Source organism: Phycodurus eques, chromosome 6 (assembly GCF_024500275.1).
Source record: "Phycodurus eques isolate BA_2022a chromosome 6, UOR_Pequ_1.1, whole genome shotgun sequence".
Classification (NCBI taxonomy): Eukaryota; Metazoa; Chordata; class Actinopteri; order Syngnathiformes; family Syngnathidae; genus Phycodurus; species Phycodurus eques.
Window position 1 is genome coordinate 21,317,215 of NC_084530.1, and position 25,265 is coordinate 21,342,479.

General features: G+C 38.9%; 2 protein-coding genes across 2 annotated transcripts; one reads left to right on the top strand and one right to left on the bottom strand.

Moving 5' to 3' along the window:
- Positions 1-2,076: 2,076 nt before the first annotated feature.
- LOC133404187 (lecithin retinol acyltransferase-like) lies at positions 2,077-4,990 on the bottom strand. Its single transcript, XM_061679861.1, has 2 exons — positions 4,424-4,990; positions 2,077-2,330 (listed from the first exon to the last, which is right to left on the bottom strand). The coding sequence occupies exons 1-2, from the start codon at positions 4,988-4,990 to the stop codon at positions 2,178-2,180; spliced, it is 720 nt and encodes a 239-aa protein (XP_061535845.1). The 3' UTR covers positions 2,077-2,177.
- Positions 4,991-16,523: 11,533 nt separating this feature from the next.
- fgg (fibrinogen gamma chain) lies at positions 16,524-25,154 on the top strand. The gene is made up of 9 exons (XM_061679899.1): positions 16,524-16,609; positions 17,585-17,653; positions 17,731-17,917; positions 18,997-19,081; positions 20,525-20,655; positions 21,205-21,338; positions 21,972-22,156; positions 23,725-24,002; positions 24,934-25,154. The coding sequence occupies exons 1-9, from the start codon at positions 16,550-16,552 to the stop codon at positions 25,113-25,115; spliced, it is 1,311 nt and encodes a 436-aa protein (XP_061535883.1). The 5' UTR covers positions 16,524-16,549; the 3' UTR covers positions 25,116-25,154.
- Positions 25,155-25,265: the final 111 nt, after the last annotated feature.

A 25,265-nucleotide genomic window follows, 5' to 3' on the forward strand; every position in this document is an offset into this window, starting at 1 on the left:
GGGGATGTGAGAACGAGCCCCATACCTGAGCGCTTTTATTGGGTCGGGATTAGCAATTGGCCGACATCCCGGCAGGACTGGACAGAAAGGAGCTTTCTCTAAGAACTCTGTGGCCGCTATGGAATGTGAAATTGGGGACTCATTTGGAGGGTATTAAGGTCGAGGTTCCACGTCAGGAGAAAATCCTCGTTCCGAAAAAGGTTGAGCAAAGCCAGCAAATAAACCGCTTTTGTTTTGAATTCTTCTCGTCATTATTCAGCACTTTAGAGTCGTCTAGACATCTATGTAGAAACACCTACGTTTGGGTTAAAAAACTGGGAAACAATCAATGACGTTTCCAAAAAACATGGACGTTTACTTAGTTCAACACTAAATTGTCTTTGATGTTGGTGAAAAGAATTGGTGAATAAGTTTGTTGAAGACAACATTTTCTTTGATGTTTGTGAAAACAGTTGTTGTTGTTTTTGTTGTTTTGTGAAAAAGCATACATTACCTTTGTTGAAGTAAAAAAAAAAAAAATTGCTAATTTTTTCTTTAGATACATTAAAAAATGTCTTTGATTGTAACTAAAACAAGTTTGTTACATTGAATTGATGTTGAAAAATGTACATTAGGTTTGTCTTCAACTCTTGACTGTCGGTAATGTTTCTGAAAATACGTATGTTATGTTGGTTGAAGTAAAAATTGTCTTTGATATTTAGGAAAACACGGACATTAAGTCTCAAAATTGTCTTTGACGTTGTTTAATACTCTTACATTGTTTGTTGAAGACAAAACTGTCTTTGATGTTTAGGAAAACAAGTGTGAAAAATTTGTTGAAGACAAAATTGTCTTGTTTCCCAAAACACGTACATTGAGTTTGTTGACGACTAAATTGTCGTTGATGTGCACAAAAAATGTACACTAGGGTCATCAAAGACGTGAAATTGTCGATGGTAAAACATGTTGTTTGTTCAACTCTAAATTGTCTTTAATGTTTACCTAAAATGTATGAGAAGTTTGGGGAACACTAAATTGTCTTTGATGTTTACAAAACAAAGTGCATGTTAAGTTTGCGCAACACTCACTTGTCTTTGAAGTTTACGAAAATACATCATTTACATTTGTTGAAGACAAACTTGTCTTCGCTTTTAACAAAAAACATTTTATTGAAGACTAAATTGTCTTTGATATTTACGAAAAACATCTGCATTAACTTTTTGGGGGACTCGTTTGCAGGGTGTTACATCAAGTGTCCATCATTAGGAACAAATCGTCATTCGAAAAAACACGTACAATAAATCTATTAAAGAAAAGCTTGTCTTTGTTGTTCACAAAAACACGTACGTTCAGATTGTTGAAGACTGAATCGTATTTGATCGTTACATAAATGGAGACGTTAAAGTTTGTCTTCGACGTTTGTTGACACGTCCATTAAGTGTACCTAGGACAAAGTTGTCTTTGCTGTTTACAAAACATGGACGTTAAGTTTGTTAACACCGATATGATATTATCTTCGATGTGTCAGAAAACACACTTTAGGTTTGCCTAAATGAAATTGTCTTTGATTTTTGTGGAAAAAAAAAACATTGTTAGTTGAAATTGTCTTTGATATTTGGAAAAGATTTACATTGGGTTTGTTTCTAAATTGTCTTTGATGTCGACAAAACATGTTAAAAGCTTGTTGAAGACGAAATTGTCTTTGACGTTTGTAAAACGTTGTACCTTAGGTCCAGTGAAGTACTCTACGTAAACTTTGGTGTTTATGAAAACTACATAACTTTGTCGAAGCCTCAGAGTTGTTCAAAGTGCTGACAAAAAAAAACAACAACACTAGTTTCATTGATGACGCTCGATTGTCTTTGATGTGTTTTTACAAAAACATGCACACTAGGTTCATCAAAGACTACACCGAATTGATGTTTAAGAAAAATATCCTAGGTCACTTGAAGACTTAACATAATTGATGTTTATGAAAATGTATGCAAGGGTTGTTGAAGGCATTCTCTTTGATGTTTCCAAGTCACACTCAAATACACAATCATAAAAATAACATTTTTATTATGTACACATTTTTACACAACAACAAAAATCCACTTTAACGAAATAAGCCAGTTATTGTCATCACAGGGAAAAAATGTCCTCAAATTAGACACTTCAAAGGCACTGAGTCAACTATAAACATGGGCAAAAGTGAATTAACCGGCCATCCACAGAGTGAAGGGGATAAGAATTGTGGGTAATGTAGTTGAGGCGGCCATGCCGCAAAAGAGCATGGAGATGATTCCCAGAATTCCTGTCACCAAGATGCTGCGTCGATCTCTGATCACCCATTTTATGCACTCACAAAACTAGAAGGGAACAAAAAAAAAACAGAAATTGTTTAAAATTAGAATTTGACTCATTTCGGCTCAGTGGCACCAAGATGCCACAAGAAGGCGGCGAAGCACTAATTCAGTCTAACTGAAGCTCCTCAACTCACTTCAACATAGTTCTTTGGCACCAAGATGCCACGAGATGGCAATAAAGTCATATTTGTATTACTTTTGCCTGAGCAAAAAAAAGCAAATGGGTGAGTTTTTCAGCCAATAGCAGAGGCGGGTCCGCAGAAACATTTTGCGAATTAATCAATTTGCAAATGCTTGAGCCACGAAAATGTGGGTGTTTGCTGTACTAGAGTGAGTGTAACTCTCAGCTTAATTACACTTTACAAAACCACTTTATTTCTTTGCATGATCTTTTATTATGTTTTATTATGTTTTTATACAATGCAGTGTTATGTTTCTTAATTGAAAACATTACAAATTGTGTTTTTTGGAAGCTGGAACGGATTAATGGACTTTCAGTTCATTTCAATGGGCACAATTGTTCTGACATGCAAGTAAATTGAGTAAAGCTTGGTCACGGAACGGATTACAGGTTAGTCAAGGTACCATTTCTAACTATCCTTGTACTTGGACTGAAAGTTAGAGTCATGGAATGTTTTTTTACATTTTCTTTTATTATGCCTCATTACGTTTTTATACAGGACAGTGCTATTTAAAAAATAAAAAATAAAAAAATAAAATATATATATATATATATATATATATATATATATATATATATTGAAAACACTTCATAAAAACTAACGTTTTGGGGAGGGATGGAACAGATTAATGGCATTTGAAATTTGTTTCAATGGGGAAATTAAATTGACATACTGGTAAATATTATTGAACTTGGTCAGTGAACAAATCAAACACGTAAGGCACCACTACATTACAGCAACATCTCGACTTATGAGTGACCCGACTTTTTTTTTTTTCTGAAAGGATTTTGTTTTTGCCTTGAGTTGTGAGCAAAAATTTGAGTTACGAGCACTAAATGGTGGCAGCAAACTTCCCAACAAGTGAACAATTCTTCCAAAAGCATTCCAAGTGCTTGCTTCACGCTATTTATTGCCAGTCTCAGCTGAAGTTTAAACAGAAGAAAAAAAAGACAGAATTGCACATTGTGTATGGAACCAAACCACATAACTTACAAAAGTCTGCTAGCTTAATGCTAACACACTATGCAAAGCGCCATAGACATGCTCATGAAACTATCATCCATGTTGCGGTAGTTATAACCCTTTAAGCGACGGATATTTTACCGGTGCAGTAAACACGTAGACAGACAATATGTCATTCGGACAGACATTTTTTTTTTGTTATCCCCTGCACAAAACAACTTATATTGCTGCAGCTTACAGTCATTTCGTTTTGAAACTCTTCTACACGTTATTTATGTCTGTATTATTCCCCGGTGGCCAAGGCGCGCAGCGCATTAGAGGTTGGCATTTTTCGGGATTCCCATTGGGTCCTCTGGGTCCTGCAGGATTCCCACAGGATGGGAGCTAATTTCACTATGGATCACGGACTTGAGCAGAAGCGGGAGCGAACCTCACTGCAACGTCCGTTGGGAGTGGGAACGGAAGTCACCGAGACCGGGCGTGAGCGGTAACTATGACAACGAAATCACCAGGCGTGGAAGCCATGTTTTGTTTTGGGGAATTCTGTAAAATTCTGGCTCTGGATTGTGAGGAAATGGAATTTATTTTTCATTTTCTTCCCCTTTGTTTTCCTTTTTGGGGGGGAAACCAAGCCTGAATACGCTTATTGGCGGAATATCCCCACTTAATCCAAAATGTTGGTGGCTTCAAAATATATGCATTGAGACCATGTGTCAATTATCTGTGGATTTTGGCTATTCGCGGTGGTTCCCGCTGTCCCCGTCCCCTGCAAATAGCAGGGTTCCACTGGTTGTTATTTATAAAGTACAACACCGTAGAGTGCGATTTCTTTTTTCCAAACCCAAAACATTTGATAATTTTGTGTGTGGGGAAAGATGATTTGAGATGCGGGTGTTTTGAAGTACGAGCGTGGCCAAAGAAGGGTTTAAAGTCGCAAGTCAAGGCGGCTACCTCTTCCGTCTGTCGGCTGGCGGCGCGTCCGTATCTGCAGTGGGTGACAAAGTGTTCGCAGTTGTTCCACAGCAGACTGTAGGGGAAGCTGCCGAGCAGCGCCTCCGCCCGGCGGGCCACCTCCTCCGCCGGCAGCGCCTTGGCCCTCTTCGCCCCTCCTCCCACCGACCCGGCTCCATCCGCGCGGTTGACCAGGATTCGGGAGCCGTACGCGAAGTCCTCCAGGGTGTCCACGCGCACCGTGGCGCGCCGGCACAAACATCCGGCGATCAGCCGCCCGTTGGTCACCGCCGTGGCCAAACGCCGTCGGTCGTCGGTGAGCGCCGGTAGGAGGTCCGGGATGAGGTGCGCCACCCGATTGTCGCCCAGGTACACGCCGAAGTGGGTGAAGAGCGTGCGGGGTACCTCCAGGAGGTCGCCCCGGTGGAGAGGCGGAGGAGGCGAACCTCCGCTGGATCCCCGGGGCTGGGTGGGAAGCTCGTGCGCATGCGCAGAGCCGAAAAACAGAACTTTGAGGTTGCAGAGGAGGGAGAGTTTCTCCACTAAGAAGGCGAATAAGTTGATCATGGTGACTCTCTTTCACATTGCTTCTGAACAGCCCCTTTTATTAGGAATGAGGAGGAGTAGTCCCCCCCCCCCCCGCCCCATTTTTTACATCCAGCCCACCAAGAGGCTTTTCATCACGTGTGTGTGTGTGTGCGTGCGTGCGTGCGTGCGTGTGTTTTTATTGTTTGTTGAGATTTAGCAGCACATGCACAAAAACAAGATTAAAGCATACAAGTCACGTTTAGCTTGATTCTTGCAAAAAATGTGACCTTTTTCACCAACTAAATGAAAAAGGATGTCTGCACAAGCATTCCGGAATATTCCATGGCTCTAACTGTGCCAGACCAACAAGGATGGTTATAATTTAATACATGCACAAAGGGATAACGGAAAGGGAAATTATATGTTGCAGGGTCGAACTGTGCTGTTCATAAAAGCTGAATTAACTGTGCGGGCCGTGTTTGAAGTCACATTTTTGAGCGCTATTAACTGGCCCTTGCTGAGGCCCTCTCCTTGTTGTAAAAAAAAAAAAAAAAAAGACAAAGAAAAAGCAAAAAAAGAAATAATAATACAAATAAAAGCATACAGTTATTGATTTGAAGTTTTAGCCGTCAACCCAAACCTTAGGTCAGGAGCGTCAAACTCATTTTTTGTCGCGTTCCGCATGGTCGTCACGGTTTCCCTCGGAGGGCCATTATGACTATGAACCCATATAAATCTATGATTGCCTCATATTATTACATATACACAACAAATTGATGGATAACTCTTTTTGAAATCAGAAGCCAGTAAAAAAAAAAAAAAAAAAAATATGTTCAACTGTTATTGCCATATATTCTAGTTTAAACTGGTTACTTACTGTGACTGTATCACTGGAAAGCAGCACATTGCTCTGCTCCTTCAGAATGAATCCAAGCAAGTTGCATGCATATACATATACTGTATTTACAATACATTTGTAATGTAACGTCACGACTGAGACCTTTTAGGCAGCTGAAACACAGCTGATCAGAGTGTAAGTGAAGTATTTGTAAGTAAACTGAGTCAAATATGCCATTGACCATGTTCAGGATGTATTCCCACCGACGTGATATCACGGAAGAATTCACAGTCTTGCACATCTGCACTCGCTCAAAGTGCTTTCATGTTTACGGGGTGTCACATTGCTTTCCTCGCTCATAAACGATTACATTTTTTTCTCACTTGATAGCTTTTAGAAAAAGAAAAACATGGCAAGAAATGTTTATCTTCTCTCAGAATTGTTTGAAATGGATTGATTTTGTAAATGAGTTTTGTTACTCTGAGAGACATTGAACAGAAAATGACAATCCCCTAAACAATAGCCCTAACCTTAAAATGAACTTAACCTTAACCCCTACCGTAACCATTACCACACTATCCCAAACTATACCATATTTTAATTTCTTTTCAGGAGATAGTTGAAACACTTGCAAATTGTCTTCCCCGCACAAACCCGTTGTTCCTACACTGTTTTAAAATGTTCGGATCTAGTTCACTTTAAAACTATACAATTCATTTATAAAGCTATATATAATCTGCTGAATTGAATTTAAAGACAAAGTACTCAAATACTGTGCAACAATGATTCCCCCCCCCCCCCCCATCTGTGGTGTGAAAATTTGGAACAAAATAAATGTGTATCTTCAACACCAGTTTAAAAAACAAAAAAACAAACAAAAAAAGTAAAACAAAAACACTTCCAGAGAGGTACAAGGAAGAGGATGGGCTTGGTTAATCACCAAGCCCGGATTTACCGGTAGGTAGTTGTAGCACGACTGATATATTACTATGTTATTAAGATGATCTTTTTATTGCAAACTATAATTGTTATATGAATAAGTTATTGTTGTATAAAATTCTATTATATAAGGTATATTGTGTATTATAAATAACATCATAGTATCATCATCATTGGTGCAGGGAAAGTTAATAGTATACCATGGGTAACTTCATTCATTCATTCATTCATTCATTCATCTTCCATTCCGCTTCTCCTCATACGGGTCGCGGGCGTGCTGGAGCCTATCCCAGCAATCTTCGGGGCAAGAGGCGGGATACACTCTGAACTGGTCGCCAGCCAATCGCAGGGCACATTGAAACAAACAGCCATTCCGTCTCACATTCACACCTACGGGCAATTTAGAGTCCCCAATTCATGCATGTTTTTTGGGATGTGGGAGGAAACCGGAGTGCCCGGAGAAAACCCACGCAGGCACAGGGAGAACATGCAAACTCCACGCAGGCGGGGAGGCAGATGTGCTCACCAGTCATCCACCGGGGCGCCGGGTAACTACATATTTGTATATAAATATGTTTAATTTTTCTCATTTTATAAGACATTACAAATATTTTTGGGGGAGGGGAGGCTGGGACAGGTTAGCGGCATTTCCCTCCATCTCAACAGGGAAAGATGATGCGCGTTTTGAATTATATGCGTGGTCAAGGAATGAATTAAACTCGTATCTCAAGGTAACACTGTAACTATAACCACAACCATCCCCTAGCCCACAACTCACTGACCCTTAGACCTAACATTAACCTACAGCCCAACCTTTAACCTCAACCCTAACATAACCTCAACCTTCATATTTATGCCTGTAAAAAATGCTTGGAAAAAAAGGTCACCCGCCTCAGATTGAAACCGGCAAACAGGCATGGCATGGGGGACACCCAGTAGTCATCCTGGTTGTTGTATTCAGTGATCCGAACAAGAACAGACCGGAATGGGAATGAGGATGAGGAGGGAAGATGGGGGGAGGAGGAGGAGGAGGGGGAGGAGGAGGGGGATTGGTCCAAGCTGCACTTTTCTCAAAACCGTGAAAAACATTCCTTTTGTCCAGATGAGCACAATCCTGTTTGCTTTGTACGACACGCTCATCATTTTACCCACAATAGAAACTGTAGGCTCTGCTCAGTGCTTGCTGACCCAAATACTGCAGAGCACAGGTTCTCAAACTGAGGTCCCCTGGTAGTCCATGATCTGTAGCATGGGGATCTGTAAAATTATTAGCAATAAATCACAAAACCCAATTTCAATAAAGTTTAGATGTTCAGAATAAGAATCATCTTAATTTGCCAAATATGTCAAAAACACACAAGGAATTTGTTTCCGGTAGTTGGAGGCGCTCTAGTACGACGACAGACAGCCATTTTGACAAAGAAAAAATACTTTTGAGACATAAAAACATCAAAACACACTACGGCGAGTCACTGAGCAATGAAAGGTTACCGGTAATGTGGTAATGCTGACACAATGACAGCTGTGCAAATGATGAGAGTCCTCTAGCAATTTAGAGCTGTTTGAAATGACTAATAGAGCAATAATCTGGTACAGTGACCATTGTGCAAATGGTGCAGATAGTTCTCGAGCATGAGCGGTCAGTATTGGTCAACAACCGATATGCAAAAAGTGCAGAGTGACGAGACTACTACAGTGAGTGTATGAATTATGGTGAAGTGTCCCGACAGAGATGTGACAACAATTTCAAGACAAGATTGACTGCATGTGATAATGGAATTGTAAGTTAACGGTTTAAGAAGTTAATGACAAGAGGGAAGGAGCTGTTGGAATGTGTGCTAGTTTTAGTTTGCATTGTTCAATAGCGCCTACCTGAGAGACTGTAATTCCCAGGAACTCGAGATCATCCATCCATCCATTTTCTGAGCCGCTTTTCCTCACGGGGGTGTGAATGTGAGTGCGAATGGTTGTCCGTGTCTATATGTGCCCTGCGACTGACTGGCGACCAGTTCAGGGTATAGTCCGCCTTTCGCCCGAAGTCAGCTCGGATAGGCTCCAACGTCCCGCGACCCTAACCAGGATAAGCGGTGTTGAAAATGGATCGATGGATGTTTATATTGTGATTTTATCTTGGGGAAAAAAATTTGACTTTATTCTCGTAAAATTACAACTTTTTGTCCCATCAAAATGTTTAATTGAAAAATATCAATTCGTTGTTGTAACTTTAGGACTTTTCGCTCGAAAATAGGCTACTATTTTATTGCTATGGCATTTAGGACTACACGTGGTAGTTCTGTTTAATTGGCATCATTGGAGAACTCATGATGTAGAGAGAAGGACGCCCCCTCCCAAGAAAACAAGAATGAGACTGACATCAACACCGCTGTCGCTCTCATCAATGTTTGTGTGCCAGGGTGCGGTCAACGTTGTGCGGAGTCTCTTCATAAGAAGACAATATTGACTTTCTTGTACTTGCGTATGCACGTCTGTCACTCTGTATCCTTTAGTTGCTCATAAAATGATCGTACAAACGTTTCATTTAGAGTTCAAAGTTACAGTATGCCGTTGGTCCATTGCTTGATTAATCGTTAGTTAGTTTAGTCAATTGTGAGTTGTTAGTTACACATTAGTTGGTGCAGATTCAGACTAAGTTTGCTTCTACATTTATCCAGTTAGTTGGTGCAGATCCAGATTAAGTTTTAGTTTTAGTTAGTTCTTAAATACATTTATTCGTCTGTTCACTTGTGCGTTATGTTATAGCCACTCAAGTAAGTGATTGTTTCGTTCATTTGTTCATTCGTTCATTCAATCCTTCGTTTATTCTTTTGTTTGTTAGTCATTGAGTCTTAGTGCAGATCAAGAACTTCTTTTTGAGTTATTGGCCGTTGTAGACAACTTGCATCAGGGCCAAGTTGGGCAGTGACTCCCCAGCAGATGCGAGCGTACTGTGTCAAAGGTTAAAGTATGGCGTTAGCCTTAGCGTGAGCCTTTTGCAATGTTTGCTGTTTTTTTTTTTTTTTTTTTTTTAAGACAGGCAAAGGGGTGGGACAACAAAGTGTGAACAAGAGGCTTTTTCTCTGGCCATCACGCCATCTTCAGCTGAGCAGACTTAGCTTAGCTTAGCTTAGCGTCCGCGACCGACACTTGAACCCGGAGACGGCCGCACAGTCCAACCTTTGGCCCGCTTCTCCCGAGCGGGAGATTTACCCCAAACGGTCGCACACTGTAGAACGGTGGTTTGCAAACAGGGTTCAGAGCCGTAGCTTGGCAGTGCACAAAATAATTTCCAATAAACTATGGCATATAATTATAAACAGTCCATAAATAAAACATACTAAACCAATGACTCCACCCTACCTTAGCTTTTAGCCAATTAAAAGCTCTGATATAATTGTGATTTATCATCCCACAAATCTGACATCCCTACGTGATTAAAATCAGTTTTTTTGTTTTTGCTTTTTTAGAACAAAGGGTGTGAATAAATGAATAAAGAACAAAAAAAGCATATTGTTCAAGTAGCGTCAGCCCCCACTTTTCAGGGCGTTAGTGGTCCCTTTCTGCGAGTAATTGACACCCCCTAAAAGGTTTAATATGGATGCCACAAGATGCTGGCAAAAGCACTACTGTTTTTTATTTTCTTGTTTGTTAGGTTTTTTGTTTGTTTGTTTGGTCCGATGCTTAGTCATGAAATAATGATGGATAACTTCTTATGCTGGAGCAGGTTTTCTGTATAACAGGGGAGTTTGAAATACAGTCGTCCCTTACAATATCACGGTTCAATTCTTGTGGCTTCGTTAAATTGCTGATTTTTTATATCGTACTCAAATAGCGGATTATTCGCTGTTTTGCGGTGATTATTTTTCCACACAAATTGTTACTGCAGAGTCACGTAGCAATAAGTGAAAAGACGTGCGTGAAAGACAGAAAATCTAAAGTTTTGGGATTATTTCACACTTAAAATGAAGTGCTGTGTGCCTATTGCCACAATTAAGTCACAAACCTGCACGTCTCTGGTAAAGTAAACATCGTTAACTAATTTCATTTAGCGTACCACTGCTAGTCAGAAGGAATTGTAATCCATAACAGGTGGTCTGGATAGAGAGACGATAGACCAGTGATTCCCAACCAGTGTGCCGTGAGCGCTTTTCAGGTGTGCCGTGGGAAATTATCACATTTTACTGAATTGCTCAAAAAATTATTTATTTCCAAGAAATAATGTATCTTTGTGCATCTATTTATGCCTTTGAGGCATAGTGACAGACAGACAACAAATAAACGCTCTTCTATTAGATGGCAGGATGTCCATGCAGTAATTAATGTATCCACTTTTTGTGCCATTTTTGTGTGTTGGTGTGCCGTGAGATTTTACAATTGTAAAATATGTGCCTTGGCTCCATAAAGGTTGCAAATCACTGGGATAGACACAGCTGCCAGTTCACTTTCAATCACTTTAGTGAACAAATGGCAACAAAATACTGTCATTACTTCATTTTTGCAGGTCTTGATAAAACGTGTTGGTTAGTTAGTCACTCAGTCAGTCAATTTGTTTGTTCCTTTTTGCAGATCCTGATGAAGTGCATTTGTTAGTTAGTGAGTGTCCTCCTCGGTAATAGGAAACTTTTTAATTCCCACGGCATTTAGTAGCACACATGGTAGTTGTGTTTAATTAGCGTGAGGAGTTTCAGGAAGTCCTTGGAAACACTTCTCCCCTCGACCAGAAACATTTGCAAACACCTGCTGTAGATTTGCTGCCGGGAACGTCGCTAACCTAAAGTTGATGAGTCAGCAGCATGTTTTGGCCTCATTGACGCTTGAGTCAACAGCGGAGGCGTGCAGCCCGGGAGCCTACAGGTTCAGCCAAAAGTTAGGAAATGCACCCTGGCACATACGGAGACACTTTCCATCTGCTGCTGCATGCTCACAAAGAGGTCGCCAGTTCACATAAAGTTCAGCGGTGTTTAGGTCCGCCCGCCGGTTCACGCTCGGGTCGCTCTTCAGCCTCGACATCCGTCTTCTCCTCGAGCCTGGATGTCATAAAAGCAGGTCATGCAGAGGGAAGGCCAAGGTATGATTCAGCGCACAAAGTCAACATGAGGCCAGTGGGCCACACTGCTTGCTTTGGGGTATGTTCAACAGCAATTTTGTACTGTACGTGCAATACGCAAAAAGTCACTTGGCAGTGGAGGAGAGGTTTTTTGTTTTTGTTTTTTCCTGAAAAGGGCATACTTCTCTATTAAAGAAACAAAGCTGTACTTATTTATGAAGGGGAAAAATGTCTTTTTTTTTTTTTAGGGAAAAATGCCCAAAAATATATTTTTTGGGGGGGGGGGAAATGAAGGAAAATGTTTTATGGAAAAAAAGTTTTATATTGTCAGTAAAAAAAATTGGGGGATTTCTTTAGGAAGAAATATATTTTTTTGTTGAAATAAAATCTGAATCCACATTTTTCAAAGTAAAAAGAAATAATTGGGTATATGAGAATAAAGTAATGTTAATTGGAAGTAAAAAAAACAACAAAAAAGTTCGCTTTTTATTTTGTAATGTAAATTTCAAAGGAAAAACTGTAGGGGGTTAAAGAGAAAATATATTTTTTAGGGAGGATTTTTTTTAAATGAGAATTTGGTCATTTTGGGGGGGGGGAATATTTCCTTACTTTAGGTAAAATTGTAATTTATCTGTAAAAAAAAAAAAAAAAAACGATCGCAAGATAGAAAACAAACTTAAAGTTATGTTTTTTTAGACTGAGGGATTTATATCTTTTATTATTTAATTTTTTTTCTAAAAAAATTTAAAATGTGAATAAAGTTTTAAGTTTTTTTTAAGGAAAAAGTCATATTTTTCAAGATACATTTAAAAAATATATATTTTTCTCCAGGAAAAAAAGGTGTGCTTTAATAAAACTGTTTGTTTTAATTACATATTTTAAGAAAAGAAAGATGCATTTTGAGAGAAAATGTTTTGGGGGAAATAAATGTGAATTTATTTTTTTTATGTAAAAATTGCATCTTTTTGATAATTTAATTTTTAAATAGAGGGGGGAAATCATAACCTTTTGAGAATAAACATTTTTTAGGGGACATAGTCATTATTGAAATGAAAATACAACTTTAAGCAGATTTTTTTTCAACAAAGATTTCCTCATTTTAATTAAAGGTCATACATTTATGAGAATAAAGGTTTTTTTCAGGGAAAAAAAATACATCTTCACGAAAAAACTATTTGAGGAAAGAAGTTGTATATGCTCAATGAAAATTTAGAAGAAATTAGAAAAAAAAGGTATGGTTTATTTTTATGGGGGAAAATAAATCGTATTCATTTTTCCAAGATAAGGTTTTTTTAATACAAATTAAAAAAAGAGATGAACATATTTAATTTTTTAAAAGTAGTGCTGTTTGAGGAAAAATAGTTCGCAAAACGAATAAGATTGTTTAAAAGTTTTTTTGTTTTTTTTCAAATGAATGGTTCACAATCTTACAAGAATACAGAATACTTTTTTTTCTCAGGAAAAAGTATTTTCTCAAGAATTTCCTTCATTTTCTCATTACAAACATCATGGAATTCGATTTTTTTGTTTAGAAAACAAAATCTTACAAAAAGATGTGAGGGAAAAAAAAGGCATATTTAAATAAGCTATATCATGTCATATCTCGAACTCCATTTCAATGAAAACACGTCATAATCTTTCTGGAATTAAGTCAAAAAAAATTGCAGGTGGATCTCATGAGACTCATCAGTGAAGTGTTATTAAGAATCCCACTTGTGTTCTTTGCAGGACACGCCCTGCTCCAATATGATTGGCTTCAGGCCACAAGGTCCTGCTATATGATTGGCTGCTGCATCCCGGTAGTAATTCCTTCCTGCTTCCAGACGGGAAAAGAAGTATGTGACTTCAGTGTGGCGGCGTTATTATGAATCCCACTAATCATAACCCACCCTAAACCTGACAAAATTAATTAACGGGATATGTATTTGGAATTGCCATACCGTTACATCTGCGTAGCCTACCTTTCGCGCGATGCACAAGCTAATCATGTAGCAGCGGGCAGTGTCCTGTTCCGCACATGTGGGGTCACATGCGGAAGTGGGATTCCTAACAACAGTCAGTGGAATCCATCATCTTCACTTGTAGTATAGCTCCCCCTTGTGGTTTCACCTTCTACTAAAAGCAAAATAGAAAGAAAAAAAAAACACTGAACTGAACTATGTAAATGACGTTGTTTTGTAGAGGGGGAAAAAAAACATTTTTGAGCATTGTAATTTTTTGGAAGAATATAGACTTTTTTGCTAAAGAAAATATATATACACATGTAAATCAACCATTTTCTATATTAAAAAAAAGACATTTCTCACAGAACAAATGAGACTCATGAGAATGTTTTTTGTCGACTTTTTTTTTTTTGCATTTTTCAAGGTAAAAGTCATATTTTGCTGTGGAAATTTGTTAATTTCTTTTTGTCATAATCGTATATGAAAATTTTTTTTAATCATAATTTCATGAGAATAAATTCAGGTTTTAAAAGGAAAAATCCTTTTTTATTTATACAAGAATAAATGTTTATCAAGATAAAAATAATTTTTACATTCTATGGTTATCATCCTGCAATTGGCTGGCGACCTGTCCAGGGTGTACCCCGCCCCTCGCCCGAAGATAGCTGGGATAGGCTCCAGCACGCCCCTAGTGAGGATAACTGGTATGGAAAATGAATGAATGGTTATCATCACACTTCTTCTGGCCTCACTGTTCAAACATTTTGTGCCAAATTTGAGACTTGTGCTGTAATTTTTCAAGAGAAGTGTTTGAGGGTTTGTTTTGTATTTTTACAAAGACATTGTATTTTCTTGATTTAAAAAAAAAAAAAAGTGGAAAAAAAAGTCACATTTTTCCAGAAAGTAGTCATGTCATATTGAGACTGGCTAGGCCACTCCAGGACCCTGAAATGCTTCTTACGAAACCACTCTTTCATTGCCCAGGCGGTGTGTTTGGGATCATTGTCATGCTGAAAGACCCAGCCACGTTTCACCTTCAATGCCCTTGGTGATGCAAGGAGGTTTTCAATCAAATTCTCACAATACATGGCCCCATTCATTCTTTCCTTTACATAGATCAGTGGTCTTGGTCCCTTTGCAGAAAAACAGCCCCAAAGCATGATGTTTCCACCCCCATGCTTCACAGTAGGTATGGTGTACTTTGGATGCAACTCCGCATTCTTTCTCCTCCAAACACAAGTTGAGTTTTTACCAAAAAGTTCTATTTTGGTTTTATCTGACCACATGACATTCTCCAAATCGTCTTCTGGATCTTCCAAATGCTCTCTAGCAAACTTCAGACGGGCCTGGACTTGTGCTGGCTTGGGCGTAGTGTGTTACTGATGGTAGCCTTTGTTACTTTGGTCCCACATCTCCGCAAGTCATTCACTAGGTCCCCCCGTGTGGTTCTGGGGATTTTTGCTCACCGTTCTTGTGATCATTTTGACCCCACGAGGTGAGAGCTTGCATGGAGCCCCAGATCGAGGGAGCTTATCAGTGGTCATGTACGTCTTCCATTTTCTAATAATTGCTCCCACAGTTGATTTCTTCACACCAAGTTTCTTACCTATTGCAGATTGTCTTCCCAGGCTGGTGCAAGTCTACAATTTTGCTTCTGGTGTCCTTTGACAGCGCTTTGGTCTTGGCCATAGTGAAGTTTGGGGTGTGACTGTTTGAGGTTGTGGACAGGTGTCTTTTGTACTGATAACGAGTTCAAACAGGTGCCATTAATACAGGTAACGAGTGGAGGATAGAGGGGCCTCTAAAAGAAGCTGTTACAGGTCTGTGAGAGCCAGAAATCTTGCTTGATTGTAGGTGACAAAATACTCATTATCCATCATAAATTGCTAATAAATTCTTTAAAAATCAGACAATGTGACTTTCCGGATTTTTTTTCTCATTTTCTTTCTCATAGGTGCGGTATACCGATGATGAAAATTACAGGCCACTCTCAACATTTTAAGTGGGAGAACTTGCACAATTGGTGGCTAACTAATTACTTTTTTGCCCCACTGTATTCTTTATCCTCTACAAAGAACGACTAATAATACTGTTGTACCAATGAGCTAAGAGCAGCTGAGACAACTCAATGAGCAGTACACCCATCTGTTTTACACTGCCCCCAGGTGGCCAAAGCGGGCACACCAGAAGGCGCACACACTGGGCACTCAATAGATGCCGTGTGCCAAAAACTGTTAAATTATTTTTAACTCTTTCATTACTGTTTATTTTTATTTTTATGAAGTATAATATTATTGAGTGCTATTTTTCTCATTAAAATGTGTTGTTGTTTTTGGGGGTTAGGGGGCTGGCACGGATTAATGGGATTGCCATTCATTACAATGGTGAAAGACGATTTCAGATACGAGTATTTTGAGTTATGAGCGTGGTCACAGAACAAATTAAACACTTATCTCAAGACAGCATCTACAAGGAGCTATTGTACCTGTGTTTTGTTTTTGTTTTTTGGGGGGGGGGGTGAGAAAAATAATCTAATATATTTTAACTTTGATGGAAAAAGCGATGACAAGTTGAACATCTCTCACTTATTTATCAATAATATAAGGCACATCAACACAGTCAAATCTGGGAAATGATCCGAATGAACGTTTGAGTCGTGGTCAGTGTGTGCGTGTGTGTCTGTGTGCATGCGTGCGTGCATGTGTTTGTGCAAATGTGTGTGTGGGTGTGCATTTACATTTGAACCACAGAGGACCTTGTCCCTAATAAATATCCTCTCCCACCAAGTCAAAAAGCTTTACACGCAGCAAAAAGGACAAAGACCAGGACACAAAATGGCTTCATCACTGGTGGCCTTCGCCGGAGTCGTCCTGCTTTTCTCCATGGCTTCCGCCGTAAGTTTGAAAAAAAAAAAGCTTTTTCAACCGTTCTGAAAAAAAACACATTTTCGTGTAACAAACATTTTTTTTTAAGGAATATGGCAACGACTTTTGTTTTTCACAGAAAAATCTGACTTCACTGAAAAATCTGAGTTTTCTAAAAATAATAATAATAATAAAAACCATTCAAAAATATGTGATTTTCTGGTTTTCGATTATGATTTTCTTTCTCTAAATAAAAAAATCCAACTTTTTCATGAAAGGTTGCATCTTTCAAAAAATAAATAACTTTTTTCTCGTTAGATTGCAGGTTTTGGCTCTTGAAAAGTTACAACCTTTGGACATAAGTATGAGTTTTTTTTCCTAAAACAAAAAATGACTATTTCTTAAAAAAAAAAAAAAAAGACTTCTTGTGGAATTATGTCATATCCGCATATTCACGGATTCACCTATTCGTAGATTTTCTCGAAAAAAATACTACTTCATGGAAGATTTTATTAACAAAATAATTATACATAACATGAAACATTTCCCCTTAAAAAAAATCAGGAAAATTACGACTTACGCTGAATAAATGAGTTTTTCCTCTAAGACAAATACATTTTCGTGAAAGAAATATGAATGGCAGAAAAAAAATCATATTCTTGTCAGGATATAATTTTTTTTAATACTACTTATTGATGAAACAAATCCGACATTCAATGAAAATAAAATTCCTCTTAAAAAAAAAAGTGCTTTTTCACAAAAACATGCATTTTTTTAATTTTAAAAGTATGACATTTTCACAACAAGACTTTTTCCCCCCTGTAAGAATACAGGTTTTTCTGAAAAGAAAATAACTTTTTTTTTCACAAATAAAAAAATATGACTTTTTGAAGCTTGAATCCAAGGAAAAGTGTGATGTCAAACATAGAGAATAGCAAAGGGAATTAAAACCTGCTGCACTTCCTCAAACACTCACCTCCCTTTAAATGTGCTTTTTTCCCCCAGCAAATCAGAGGAGACAACATCGGCATCCGAAATGACAACACCATGATGTGCCACCCCAACGAAGGCTTTGTGAGTACGCGTCCAAAATCGCCCGGCGGCTCTCTAACTGTCGTCACCGTTACCAATGCGTTCGGTCGCCGTTGCAGGGCAAGTACTGTCCCACCACGTGCGGGGTGGCTGACTACATGAACGAATACACGACCAGGGTCCACGAGACCCTGGACAATATGCAAAAAGAGATGGATAACATTGCCAACCTGACGCAGGGAGCGGAAGAACGTGTCATTTACATGAAAGACAGCGTCCAAACGGTCCAGAAGAACAGCCAGCCCGGTAAGTGACTCATTTTTCCATCTACAACGATATCTCTCAGTATTGTACAGTATTGTGATTTTCATAAAGATAATGTCACGGTACAGCAATTGTGCGATATTGAATATAAGGGAAGAAAATCAGCCAACAGGTCAGAGAACTAATGGTGGCACCATCTACAGTGGTGCCTTCAGATACGAGTGACTTTCGAGATAAAAGCTGTCGATTGGTCTTTTTTTTTTTTTTTTGCTTTGACGTGCGAGCGCAACTTTGAGATACAAGCGCTGTATGGTAGCAGGTGACTCAACTCACTTCACAAAAAGCGGCAGTTGGGCAAATATAATTGGCACATTTTCTTCCAAAAAATCTTTATTGCCAGCTGAAGATTTGCTGTCAAACTAAATATAAAACAAAGAGAATTACACGTGTTTTTAAAGCAACCACATAGGCTCTTCTACATGAATGCTAACATACAATGGGAAACTCCATAAGCACACGGGCTAACAATTATACTCCATTACAACATTTTCCAATGATAATATCACAATACAACAATACCTCCCAGGATCAACTTGGGCTATGAATCTCAAGAGGAACATGCGATATGATATTCGGAGAGTTCGCCGATATTATCTCAATTACAGCAATATCTCTCAGGGTACAGTTTCAGTTATAGATGGGGATCTCCGGGTAACTTGCGATACGATATTTTGCCACTGTTAATATTATAAAGAGTACATTATGCGATATCAAGGTAGGCAAAACCTGGATATTTGCAACACACGGAGACAGACAATATCACAATATTCACAGGAATGTAATCTTTATCATCTGTGAAAAAAAAACAATTATATCATCGCATCCTGACAATGTGAATACAGATGAACAAAGAAGAGCAATATTATAATATCAATATTATAGAGTACCAATTTCCTTGTTAAAAAAAGACATTACATCAGTTACACAGTACAGTATATTGTGATTTTTGGCCAGCTATAATATCAGGTTACTATTGTGATTGCGTGGTATAGTGGATCAATCGTTTTCTGGACTGAACGTTGACCAAAGCACAAATTCATTGTGTCAACTTTGCTTTGTAGACGTGTTCTTCAAAAGGTCGTCCAGTATGCTGGATGACGTGATCCGCTTTGAGAGGACCATCATTGACCAAGAGAAGCAAATATTGTAAGTTGAATAAACCTCTGTTTTATGTTCGTTTCATTGGTACACCATACATTTTCAGTTGGACAAATAAGGTGAAATAAGGTGTGTCGTATGTGTATGACGTATAGGAAATACAATGGGAATGAGGGTATAATATATGCAAAGAAAAAAAATCACATTTAATGAAATAATATTGAGAAGAGACAAAAATAAGGCCAGGAGAAATGCTTTTACCCTATTGTGCCGATACCATTAGTGCTTCTGACACATCAAATTTCAATTAACACAATTACAGAAAATAGGGAACAATACCTTTCTTTCTTTCTGACGCACTCGAAGATTTGCTGACGTATCAAACTGCTGCATTGTAGCGCCAACTACTAGCGAGGACTGAATCTGTGTCAAAATGTTTTGCCTTAGTATTGGTGGGTGGTATCGGCATCCTCCACGTGTACCCGACACCTTGAAATAAGGTATCGGTACTTGGCCATGCCTACTTTTTACATTTAAAAAATATTTTACTGGATTTTTAAACTTGGGTCAAAGTTTAAAACTACTGCACTCCTTCCTCCAAAATAACTTTGCCATTGATGATTATGTAATATTTGAACCTTGTTCCACATGTAACCTAATGTTTAAACATTAGGTTACATGTGTAACAAGACAGTCGAAGTGGATTGAGGGTTTTTTTTGTTGTTTTTTTTTTCCATTTTAAAATATTTGCTCCAGATTTACAAAATTGATTCCAAGTGCAACAGGCCACTATTTAATTCCTTTCTCTAAAATAACTCTGGCATGTATTATCATGGAAGATTTGAACTTGGCTGCATGGCCCAAATGTTTAATAAGATAGTGGAACAAAACTGAAAAAATAATTGTAATTAAATTTTAGTTAAAAAATATTTTTCCCAATACTTTTAAACTCAGGTCAAAGTGCAACATAGCAGAGGTGGGACCAGGTCATTGTTTGCAAGTCACAAGTTTGTCTCTCGTCTTTGCCCACAAGTACCGAGTCAAGTTGCAAGTCCTACACCTTGAGTTTCGAGTCCTTGCGAGTCATTTTAACAACAAAATAAAAATATATTTTAATATATAGAACATTTACATCATTCAATAATATGTACTTATTATATACAGAATTTATATATTTAATATATTTTAAAATCCACATTTATTTATCAAAACAAATTTGATTAAAAAAAGTACATTGAACCTTTATAAGAAAACTGGGAAGCTGAGAAAAGTGTTTGTACTTTCAAAGCCAGTTGTCAAGGGGGGCGGGGCTTAGTTTATTGCCCTTTCAAAACCGATCCACAGTACGTTTTCAGTTATTCGATGAAAATTTTATGCTACGACTTACTTTTTCTCACTTTATTTCTGAAGTGACATTAAGCGAAATACGCCAATTGAAGTTAAAACATTTTGTGCACATTTTAAAATGATGATTTTACATCACTGTCACAGCGATCTGGAGGATGCCGTCGCCACTAACGAGAGGAGAATGACAGACTTGAAGATGCTCTCTAGTCAGCTGCAGAAGACGTGCAGCCAACCCTGCAAGGACACGGTTGAGATTCAGCCCACCACAGGAACAGGTACAACAAGAACAACAATGACAAAAACAAGCCGCCTCCCCCAAAAAAAAAAAAAAGTCACCTTGAGATTGTTTCCCAACATGTGTCCCTTTCAGTGTTTAGTCAGCAAAAATCAATACGCTTCATCAGTGGAAGTTAAACAGTAGTAGTAACAAGCACATTGTAGGTTTTTACAGTTGTAAATGAAATTAATCCAATTATAAGTGTGCTAATAATGAATATATTATTTTATTTTTTATTAACTTTCAAATTATTTAATTTCCCTCATGGGATGAAGCTAGCTATTAATAGAACGATAGATCTATCGAACTTAATTTACTTGTCCAGTTTTGTCGTGTCCTGTCTAAAGTTCAAGTGGAAGATACGCTTTAAATATTTGTTTCCTTCATTTTAAAAGAGGGCATAACCCCTTTTTCAGTTCAGATTACCATTTGAATTACATTTAAAATGACTAACATTATGAGTGATTTATATATATATATCCATCCATTTCCTGAGCCGCTTAGCCTCACAAAATTACCACGTTACTTTTTTATGTTTTTGCACCAGATTGCCAAGATATCGCCAACAAAGGTGCCACCGTCAGTGGAATTTACTACGTAAAACCGGCCCAAGCTACTCAACAGTTCCTGGTCTACTGCGAGATTGACAGCTCCGGGCGCGGCTTCACAGTCATCCAGAGAGTTCGTATCTTCCCAAACTGTACTGTCCCTTTTCAAACCAAAATAACTCTTACCCTAACATTAAACTGCCAAACAGTCGGAAGGTATAGCGGATCTTTTATTTGGATCCTTCTTTGATAAAAAAGAAAATACTGTACCAATTTGAACCAAACCTTACCGCTTCGGGAAATGTACCGTATCGCCCTATTGGAACGGTGTCAATTAGTCACAAGGTACAGAGGAGCTGTAATTTTGGTCCCTTCACGACTTTTGACAATAGAAATGCCCAAGAAGTACATTCCGTTATACTGCGACAATACCCCGACGTAAAGGTGCTGAAAAGTATGGCCGATACGAGTCGGATATTTTGGACCACTCTAGAAACTGAAATATGTCTTACAATTGCTTTTGACAATAGAAATGGCTCAGAAAATGCATACGGTAGTGGACTGAAACAATGGAACCTAAAGGGTGCTGGGTAGTGTAGGTACTGTATGGTCAAACCACATTGGTTCATCTTGTCACCTTATAAGAATTTCAAAGCGGTTTTCTGTCTGTACAGTAGTTTCTCTGGGTCAAAACGATGACTATATCCAAGTTACCATTTGCCTACGTTTCAGTGTTCTGATAATTCGTGTTTTATTGCATTTGCAGAGGCAGGATGGTAGTGTGGACTTCCACAAGGACTGGATCCAGTACAAAGAGGGCTTCGGCTACCTCTCCCCTGACGACAGCACCGAGTTCTGGCTCGGCAACGAGAAGATCCACCTGCTGTCCGTGAGCAGCAACATCCCAGTGGTGTTAAGAATAGAGCTGGTCGATTGGGACGGCAACAAAAGGTACGCCCCCGACACTGGGGAATCGCCAGGAATTTGGGCCAAACCGCTTTAATGGCGCACATTGAAAAGACTGACTGTCCAACTTATGAACAAGTTACCTTCCAGAAAATTGCTCGCATCTTGAATTGTTTCGAAGTTGTTATTTTGCCATTTTCTATTGTCACTATGTTGTTCATTGAAGACTTAGTCGATATAGTTTCAGTACTATACTGCTCTCCTACTAAAATATATTTTAATAATAAATACTTGGCGGTACGGTGGCCGACTGGTTAGAGCGTCTGCTTCGGGATAGGCACCATTCCAAACCCACCTGCGAAAGGTGAACAACCGTGACATAGACAGAACATAGAAATATTACGTTTGTACCCCCCCTCCCGCCCTAAGATAGCTGGGATAGGCTCAAGCAGCCCGCGACCCTAGTGAGGATAAGCGGTAAAGAAAATGGATGGACCAATGGATGTAATGTTGATCTGACCTAAATTTATGCCAGTGGCCAATCCTTGAATGCCCCCTAGAGGTCATTGATGTTTTAACTTTTGTCTAAAATGCTAGAGAATCATTTTGAGCTGGGATGGGCTCCAGCACGCCCGTGACCCTTGTGAGGATCAGCGGTACAAAAAAATGGATGGATGGATGGATGGATGGATACAGTACTCAGTATACAGTACACAACTATAGACAATAAATGAACAAGTCATAAAGTACACAAGTATATACAATAAATGAACAAGTCATGTAAACGGACACATTGCTCCATCTTGTGATGGGTTATCGTTTTTTTTTAAACTTGGTGATCGGTGATAGGGCCAAAAATTCCTGATCGTGTAAAGCCTAATATTATGAGTAATACTTTTTAAAGTATTCCGTAATTCTTACGCTCTCACTCTCATAGTTCTTCAAATAAGAAGCAGATAAGAAGCATAGCGGGCTTACTTCATGCTGTTTATTTGTCAATCCCAGTGGAAAGTTACTGTAAAACTGACAACTAAAACAAGACAATTAAACATTGTCTATCTAAACACAAAAATGCTCAACCGAGCCATGTTATTTCATCTAACAAAAACCTGCTTGCTTAATGCTAACATCTTATGCGAACCCTCATGGACGGGCTAACGAATTAGCACCGACGTTACGGTGATTAAAAACTTCAAACAATTGCTACTTTAACACAATGCAGCAACAGAGGATGAAACCCCCTCCCAGGTATATAATTCTCTCTGCTCTGAGGGAACAATAAATATTACTGGAAGTTAGTGTGAGACCTTGTCTGCTTCTTGCTCTTGTTTTTAATCATGCTGCATCTCTTCCAGTTGACCTCAGCGCTGCCCGCATGTTGCAGCACAATTCAGTACTACACAGAAGGTCCGGATTGGGGGGGGGATAAAATAAAATAAATTAATAACTAGACTGTAAATAGAGGGGTGTCGATACTATTTTCTAGGAACATGTCATCACTTTCCTCCCCTTTTCAGCTCCCCTGTCCCCGCCACCCGCCTCACACCCACACACAAACACGATAACAGATAAAGACAAAGCAAACAGACGCCTCCTCTGAACTTCCCTTCCAGATATGCCGACTACGCCATGTTCCGGGTCTCGCCGGAGATCGACATGTATCGCTTGACCTACGGCTACTACTTCGGCGGCGACGCCGGCGACGCCTTCAACGGCTTCGACTTCGGCGACGATCCCAGCGACAAGTTCTTCACGTCACACAACGGCATGCAGTTCAGCACCTTCGACAAGGACAACGACAAGTACGACGGCAACTGCGCCTTGCAGGACGGCTCGGGCTGGTGGATGAACCGGTGCCACGCTGCCCATTTAAACGGCAAATACTACCAGGGTGGGTCACTTTCTCCTGACGCCAGACTTATAAAAAGTTGTGACACTCTGTATTTGAGTAGATGTACAGGTACTTGTGTCCAAAAAAAAGACTAATTCAACCCCTTTATCTAAGTAGAAGTAAAAAAAGTATTGACGCTGAAATGATAGACGGACGTACAGACGGACAGCAAAAACACACACATGTTAAAGACTCTCCGAAACCTCCGCTTACCACCCAGGCTAAATTTAGCTCCTTCCTGTATCCCCTCAAAATAAGTCCTTGACACCAGTTACTACTTTGCTATTATCCAGGTCTTTGTGGCCATCTTGTTGCATTTTAGAATTACAGAAAGAGTACAAATAACACTCTCGAAAGCCCCAAATAGGTGAATTTTTCATTGAATAATTGCGCATAGGATCCCCCCCAAAAAGAAAAAAAAATGTATGGATTCTTAAATGTTACATGTCACTTTTTTTATTTGTTGTGTTAAAATGTTAACATAAGATATCATACTATTTATTTATTTTTTAAACTCGACTTTATTTCTAGAGCACTTTAACAACAACCACAGCTGTAAAAAAATTAAATAAATCTATATAGACCTAGAAATATTCTTTACTTAAATAAACAAATAACACATTTTAATTTTAAAAGATCTCACAAGACTTTCTGGATTAAAAACTAAAACTACATTTAGAATGCTACACGAGATTACACTAATACTAATAACGTTTTGCTTTGCCACCGATAACACCAACCTGAGAATTATTTTATTTTTCAATAGATTTAGCTGCTTAACATACGTTAATCTAGGGTGAATTGGATTGGTTTGAGTGTGTTTCCAAAACACGAGGTGATGCGGCCTCATTCTTTCATTTTTTTGGATGTGACCCTCAGTGGAAACGGATTGGACATCCCTTTCCTAAGCTCCGCGCTTGTCTTCATACAGGTGGGCGGTACACAGAGAAGGACACCGGTGAGTTCGGCTACGACAACGGCGTCATCTGGGTGACGTGGCACAACCGCTGGTACTCCCTGAAGGAGACCACCATGAAGATCATCCCTGTAACTCGCATCGCGACAGGCAGCGGACAGCAGGTGAATGTGAAGCAGTTTGGCGTAAAGGAATAATCTAATAATAAGGGAACACTGTTGTTGCTGTTCATTATTGTTTGGAGCTCTGAATAAAGTTTTATTTTTTCCCCCATACTTGACTGACTTTAATCATTTGTAATAGAATAATGGAAATATGCCATCTGTCTTGGGTGCAGCAAAACAGTC

Coding starts and splice junctions, on each gene's coding strand:
- LOC133404187 (XM_061679861.1), bottom strand. CDS start 4,990: ATGATCAACTTATTCGCCTTCTTAGTGGAGAAACTCTCCCTCCTCTGC. Junction 2,331..4,423: donor CCAGCCGACAGACGGAAGAG/GTAGCCGCCTTG, acceptor GTTCCCTTCTAG/TTTTGTGAGTGCATAAAATG.
- fgg (XM_061679899.1), top strand. CDS start 16,550: ATGGCTTCATCACTGGTGGCCTTCGCCGGAGTCGTCCTGCTTTTCTCC. Junction 21,339..21,971: donor GCTTCACAGTCATCCAGAGA/GTTCGTATCTTC, acceptor TTGCATTTGCAG/AGGCAGGATGGTAGTGTGGA. Junction 22,157..23,724: donor GATTGGGACGGCAACAAAAG/GTACGCCCCCGA, acceptor CTTCCCTTCCAG/ATATGCCGACTACGCCATGT.